Source organism: Pseudopodoces humilis, chromosome 1 (assembly GCF_049639895.1).
Source record: "Pseudopodoces humilis isolate 2021_Gansu_Grassland_sample_001 chromosome 1, ASM4963989v1, whole genome shotgun sequence".
Taxonomy (NCBI): domain Eukaryota; kingdom Metazoa; phylum Chordata; class Aves; order Passeriformes; family Paridae; genus Pseudopodoces; species Pseudopodoces humilis.
This window is the reverse complement of record NC_142200.1, coordinates 20,425,820-20,433,275: the sequence shown is the minus strand read 5'-3', so window position 1 is coordinate 20,433,275 and position 7,456 is coordinate 20,425,820. Positions and strand designations below refer to the sequence as shown.

Sequence of the window (7,456 nt, the reverse complement as noted above, 5' to 3'; positions counted from 1 at the left end):
ATTTTATTTAATGCTACACAATCTGAATTGAAGGAATAGAACATTTACTTCACCTCAGGCCCAAGCTTTAGGGATACATCCCCAAACATTTTCCAGAGTAAAACCAGATTATCAAATACCGATCAGCTCAAGAAACATCTTTTCCATTTCTACTCAGCGTATTTTTAGACAAACTACAGCATTAAAACATTGAAGTACCTCTCCCCCATACAGCACAAAGGTTGAAAGCAGATTTCTTGCCTTGTGGAGCCAGTTTGTCAGGATGTATGTATTGATAACATTAAAGAAAAATAAATGAATTGTTACATTCTGATGTCAGGTGTACAAGTGCAGTAGTGGATTACGCTGAGAAGAATAACATTATCTATAAAAGTTAAGTGGTATACAGGTTATCCCAGAGTGACTATAATACAGAGAAACTTTATGCCAAAGTAAGTATTTACAGAGATACTGTCACAGCAAAGAGGACAGGAAGCTAGTCTCACAGAATTAGTTCAATAAAGAGCAAATGAGTGGACAAAGACAAAGGTTTTGACTTTATATAATAAAATACCAAGTGCATTCTTTTAAGTGAATGAGTCTTTGAGACTATGGTCCTAGATTTTAGGAAGCCATTTGAAGGTCATGTATAGTCCTGCTGCATAGCAAGGGTTACTTGGACTGCCAGAATTTTTACATCTGTTGTAAACTCTGCACATCACAGCAATTCTAGTATTGCTTCTTACTGCAGGGTCAAAACTAAAGCTCTTAAGCCCAAGATGGGATTTTGTATAGTAGACCTTCTTCCAGCACAATTCAGATGTTTCTCCACTACTTTTATGCTGTACATCTCAGATTAGAACACAGTCCAGAACACTTTAGGGGTAACTATGCTTATCTGGTGAAATGGTCTTGGCCAGAGTTATTATCCAGCTTTTTCTTGTCATTGCAACTTTAATCACATCTAATTTCTTAAAGCAGCCATATTATTTTAGTTACTTTGGCTCTTTTCCAACAGGCTTATTTTAAGCTGGTTGTGAAGGAAGGTTATTAATGGCTGGCTATTTGATATCTTCCTTCAAGAGAGCAATAACCAGACATTTGAGGGGGAAGAGATATGGTTGACTGCTCAAAATATTATTTAAAATATTTTCAAATCCAGTTTTCAACTAAGAGCAGAGCTGCTCTAACCTAGCATTTGGCAAGCATTTTTAAAGCCAGCATTTCAGCACCTCTCAAGCTTCCTCAGCCATCTACCCAAACAGAAAGGATAATAAGCATAACCAGAGTTCCTCCAGTGCATGACTTCAAGGAACACGATCCCTCACAGTAAAGGAATCCCATTAGGAATGGCTTGCAGTACTTAAGACTCCAGTACATAGGACAAAAACGTAGGAGAAAGTCTCATGATTCTCATGCAGCTGCTCAGGGGTGTGTTGCACCCTGAGCCATCAGCTTGACCACTAGTGGCTGGGCTCAAGATTGGACAGTAAATCTGAGCAGCTTCCCTCTCCACATTAAGATTAATTTACTGTAATGTACATTACTTGCAGTGGAATGATACTGCTCATGTTTTGGCAGAATGGGGAAAATTCCACTTTTGTCTTTTTTATTATTTCATAAGGCAGATAATGCAGAAAGGTGAAACAGAATTTCTACAAGGAGTTAATCTGTGATATTGTAAAATCAAAGTACTACTTTATTAAGTGAGTTATTTTACACAATATGAACATCAATATAATTACAATTGTAAAAAATTTTTTATAACAAGTATGGACTGATTTTTTAGGTTTTCCAAATAGGGCACAACTGTACATTTACACAGAATTGTCTTTGCATGAAGCCCAAGAGGGAACAGCATAAAAATATGAATGTTTCTGTAGCCCCTTCATTTTTGCTGATCAACAGTTTTAGAAAAGCAGCTGCAGGTTTGTTATGTAAGGTCTGACAGTAGAAGAGTCAATAGGTGTCATGACTTCACCTATAAAAAACAAGAACAACTTGGTTAAGCTGAACCATTACACAATGCTGCTTAACTCTGCAAGAATGAAATACTATACTACTGCTTTTTACCTTATTTCAGCCTTTTATTATAACCACTTTCAGTTACAGCCTAACAACTGGCTACTGGGAAATCTCTTCTACAGTTAACACAGAAATTCAGATTTTTCTGCATTCACTTGTATAGCTTCATGAACAAAAAGGCTCAATTGTTGGAAAAATACTAAATGACCTTTTACATTACATGTTTTGTAGTAACAGACAGATTGTACTTACGTATTTTGTTAAAAGCAAAACTAACATTTCAAAGCAAGAACTAAATAATCAAGTATTCCTACAACACTAAGAATGACCATTTGAAATAAAATTAATCTCTTTTAAAACAACCCCCAGGCACAGCAAAATGCCACAGCCATTTCATCCATATAAGAACTAGCTTGCTTCTTTCTTCTACTTTTAACAGTTCAAGGGTATAACTTTAACCTACGGTAGTTTTCAAATTAAAAGAACTGAAGCAAGTTGTAAGTCCCAGTTGTTGGTGGAAAAAAAAACCAATTTATAATATACCTTTCTCAGACAATCAATTAAAAATTAAGGTAATGACCTGTAGACAACTTTATGCCTGAACATCAGCCAATTCTGGAGGAAGTGGAGTCTTAGGATGCTTGCTTTCAAAGTGCTGTTTGAAGGTCTTGGGATCCGGCATTTGAGTCTGATTAAAGAGAGACATTAAACTTTATGCACAGTACAAAACTTAAATAATACTACAAAACCTTTATTTTCTTTGCCTGGAAGACAACTACCTCCTTGATGATTACTGCTGTAGTGACAGAAGCACCACTAACTTAGCTGCAGGGTAAGATGGAGTATTTAACTGCCTATTTTCAGAGGTGCTTTTAAGCACTACTCTCACACTTGCTTTGGCATGTCCATCAATGGTGTTATTCTGGCTAGGTATCTCCTTGCACATCTTACACTTCACAGGCTGGTTTGGTGGAAAACCTACCTCCTCCTCCCCATTGTCTTTTTCAACACCTTAAATATAAACACTTGTCCTTTTCAAAATAAGCTATTTCTTTAGTTTACCAATAGCCCAAGAACAGCATGAACCAAGTCTCTACTTGGCACAAGCTATCTCAGACCTTTACTACGACACAGTTGCAGGCATCAAATGCCCAAAGTGATTGATACTACAGCCTGATTTCACAACAAGAGGAGCTGGTTACAAGTACTTAAGTAATCAACCCTCAGTTTGGAATCTTATTTAAGACATTTGAAGTGGCAGATCAATTCTGAGACTGACCACTGAAGTGAAAATGGCAAGTTTATCCTTCAGCTCCAAAAGAAGCATTTAGGAAAACCCGACAGAAGGAAAAGTACAAGCTGATTAGTACTTAAATTTCTCTTTTCTTGTCAAGCAAGTTTTCTAGCAAAAGCTACTGTGTATCAAGCTCACATTAAAGCTTTTGGCACCACCACTCCTCCTTTCTACAGCAACATCCATCCATAACCACTGACTCCAAGACAGGCCAATTCCATCACAAAGAAAATATGTTTCCACGTGGAGACTAAACAAGAATTGACCGCACACTTCTTACATGTTCTGTTTCATACTAACAGCACATGCAGACCACTGTAATACAAAAGGCAAAATAACTACCCAAATCAGACCTGAACTTGACCTCTCAGATTCTCTATCTCAATTACCAGTACAGCTGAGTAATCTGTAAGCAAGTCACATAACAGATGCAAATGCTTCTTATACCAACGAGCTAGACAACCACTTAAGTATTTTAGTTTCCACTATAAAATTTTCTAAAAATCCTGTTCTGGGCAGGAAGGCAGACCTCTCCCTATAAGACTAGTGTGACTTCAGTTCCTCTTACCCTACAGACAGTGCAGGTATATATCAAGGCAGCCTTGGCTGCAGCCTTCTGATCATGTCCTTGTTTCTTTTTTTGCTCAGCTTGCTTTTTGGCATTTTTCTGTTGCGATTGAATCTTCTGCTGTCCACGAGCCATATCTACAAACAAAAAGAAGACATTTAGTCTACAAACATGAGAAACTACTGCTGCTATCTGACTAAGAAGCCATAACCATAAGGACAATGCAGTCATGCGCTCTGTCCACAAGGCCTACAACTCCCAAAACTCAAACACAGCAGACATCTGTTCAAGCTCTTTGCTATGTAAAGCCTCTGGGTTCAGTATCATTCTTAAAATAAACACCAGAATTATTAGGCCATTCTAAGTGTCTTCCTCTACTAAGATTCAGCTCTACTTTTGAAAAATGTTATCAGTTAGAATAATTAAAAGTTTCCTTTACAGTTAATAGAAACTTATTCTCTTTTTTAAAAGGTACTAAAAATTCAGCGGTTTGGTTGTTTGTGTTTTCTTAAATTAAAGCTTAAGACTCAACTTTTATCTCTGGAACTTGAAACAAATTTCAAGAAAGGCAAATCAAAGTATTACACAAGGCGTACTATTTTCTTCTGTTGTAGGTGTTTGTGAGCTGCTTTGAAGTTGGGAACACCAAGAACAACAGGGTCACTCCTCTTTACTGAAGGTGATTTTTACAGGTGGCTATTGTATCTTTATTTTCAGCCACATTTACGTGCGTATGATTTCTTGGAAAGAAAAAAGACTGCCCGCATCAGAAGCCATTACTCCACCTAACCCAGGAGCACAAAGGAAGTAAATTCCATTGCCATATGCCATTACAAGCTCCACCAGAAGATGAGACAAAAGTGTAACAATTCAGGGAGCATCAAGACATTGCATTGCACAGCAGCACACTCCACCTGCACACAGCCCACCAGGACACCCAATTCAGCCTGCACCCCACCCCCAGAGCAGACACCAGACAGGATTTGGGCACACCAACAGAACAGGATTCAGCACGTGGTTATATAACCCAGCAGCCAAATTTCTGCTCTTGCCTCTCTCCCTGTCCCTCATGGCCCACGCACAGTTTAGTTGTGCAGCTCTCTCAGAAGCATAACACTGCCCAAGCACAGGAAAGCCAGCAAAGTCCATTGTCTCGTGTTCCCAGGAGAGCAGCTGCTTGATCACTGCTCCTCTGGGTAACCTGGGCACTTGCCCCAGGTTTGTTACTTGTGGGACAGACACACTGCATGGCTACACCAGGCCTGCCACACAGTCCCTCCCATCAGGACATGCGGCCTCCCAAGGTGAGAGAAAAGCCTATCCAAACAGTGACCGACCTCTAGTAAATATATATTAAAAGCCCTTAAAAACAATTATGAAAATTAACTTTCTATGAAACATCAACAACACGTGAAAATTCACTGGTATTGTAGAAATTTTTGGACATGTGCCTAACGTCTGAGCTAAATGATGGCCGAGACGCAGCACAGCTCTTGTGAATGGAGAGACACCTCTTAGGCCACAGCCCGGTTCTTTCGTGGCATCAAACACCACCATGTAACCCTCTACAGAAGTTTTACACTACATCTTCAGTGTCCCCTCCTCTTCCCCCACCAGTTTCTCTAAAAGAGAATTCAGAGGTCCATACAGATAATAAAATTGAACACAACATTAATTCCATTAACAAGCAGACAGAAATACATTTGGCGTCCAACAGTTTCCGTAAGATAAAATCTCTCAATGATAGTAAGACTAAAAAGTGCCAGTCTATGTTTCGCTGGATGCTACAACTACTCCAGAATGCCCCAGCCAGGGCCTCATGCTGCGTACATCCAGCACGGCTCAATCAGAACACTGGATTCCTATTTAAAATTATTAAAACAAAGAATTTTTTTGCATACACAAGAAGGAACAGTAGGTTTCATTTCACTTCCATTTTATCAGCATTACAGCAATCGTCCAGAAGTTAGAGAGCTCCTGACAGAAAATACTAAGATGTAACAAAAAATAATTACTTTCACAAAGTGTTTGCATATTACTTTGTATTTTAGTGCCTTGATAAGTACTACATTACAACAGCCAACCACACTGAGCTTTTATGGACTTGGCAACTGCTGGTTTTAGTTAAGGCACAGACAAGAAAACACGACCATAAACATTTTTTCAAAAATATCAACCAGCACACAATGCCCAAGATCAAAAATCCAAGAGTTTAAATACCGCAAGTTACATTAATACAGCTGAAACAGAGTGTTTCTGAAACAGAGAAAAGTACTGTTTAGACTATTATTATTTTAAGAAAATGACGAAAAAAGTAATCTCAAAGCTCGTTTAAAAGAAGGATGAGTTAATCTACAAGGCCAAATCAGTAATTTCAATTGCACAACGCAGGTAAGTGTTGTTTTCCCTATCAGGGACATTCCCAGAGTCCAGCAGAGCAGGCTACTGTCTCCAAATAAAGAACGCGCGAGCACGTAGGAAACAGAACACACTGAGAAAACCTGCTGCCAAACCATAACAGGATTTTTTGCTGCCAAATCATAACAGCAGCAGCAGCACGGGCACTGTCGGGAAGCGAGGCTGAAATCCGCAGCACAGCCATGCTTCACACGGGGTCATTTCCATGTAAGTAATCAGAACCCGAGAGGAGTTTCATGTCCTAAAACCGGACACCGGCAGCTGCTTCCGCTGTCACTTCCAGAGGCACACGGCAGCTCGAGGCACCGCGGCTTCCCCGGCCGGGAGCGAAGGGCTCGGGCGGCCGCTCCGCGAGAGACGACCCGGCCCGGGCCCGGCCTGCGGCGCGCAGGGACCGGGGGCGACCGCGGCCGTCGGGCAGGCCCGGGGGGGCAGGGGCAGCCGCAGCCGCAGCCCCACCACGTGCCCCGCGGGAGGGAAGTGACCACGGAAAGACAGACGGACGGAGGCCGCAGTTCGGGAGCGGCGGCCCGAGAGCTGAGCGCGCCCCGCTGCCGGGCCGGGCCGGGCCGGGTCGGGTCGGGCGGCCCCCCTTCTGCCGGGCCAGGACCGCTTCCCTTCCTCCGCCCCACCCCGCTCCCCTCCGCTCCGCTTCCCCGGCGCTGCTCACCCGTGCGGGATCCGGGCTGGGCGGCCCTGCCGAGCGCTGTGAAGGCTCCGCGCGGCCCCGCCGCCGCCGCCGCTCGGGAGGAGAACGAGGAGGAGGAGGAGGAGGAGGAGGAGGGACGGGACCAGCACTGCGCGCGCGCCGGACCCGCCCCCGCGCCCGCGCGCCCCGGGCGGCGCTGGCCAATGGCGGCGCGCGGCCGTTACATAACGCCGGCGGGGGGGCAGCGGGACACACCGGGGCCGCAGCAGGGAGGTCGCGGTGCTTGCGGGGCCGCGGGTTCGCGTCCCGGCGGCGGTAGAGCCCTGCGGGCTTCCACCGCGAGCAGCCGGACTGGGGGGCTTGGGCTGCCAAGCCCGGCGGTAGGACCCTCGGGACTCCGCTACGCTGGCTGCGGGCAGGGGCGCGCCGGAGTCACGCGCTGGGCGGTGTCCGGTGCTGGGGCGCAGCGGGATGAGCTGGGACAGCCAGCCTTGCCCCGCCCGGTTCCCGGAGCGCAGCCCTG

At 44.0% G+C, this 7,456-nt stretch overlaps 1 protein-coding gene across 1 annotated transcript; it reads right to left on the bottom strand.

Annotated features, from left to right (window-relative positions):
- Nucleotides 1-1,655: 1,655 nt before the first annotated feature.
- On the bottom strand, nt 1,656-7,110 carry ZNF706 (zinc finger protein 706). The gene is made up of 4 exons (XM_005516983.3): nt 6,955-7,110; nt 3,867-4,003; nt 2,585-2,692; nt 1,656-1,960 (listed from the first exon to the last, which is right to left on the bottom strand). Exons 2-3 carry the CDS (start codon nt 3,999-4,001, stop codon nt 2,597-2,599), a joined length of 231 nt encoding a protein of 76 aa, XP_005517040.1. The 5' UTR covers nt 4,002-4,003; nt 6,955-7,110; the 3' UTR covers nt 1,656-1,960; nt 2,585-2,596.
- Between the last annotated feature and the right edge of the window lie 346 nt (nt 7,111-7,456).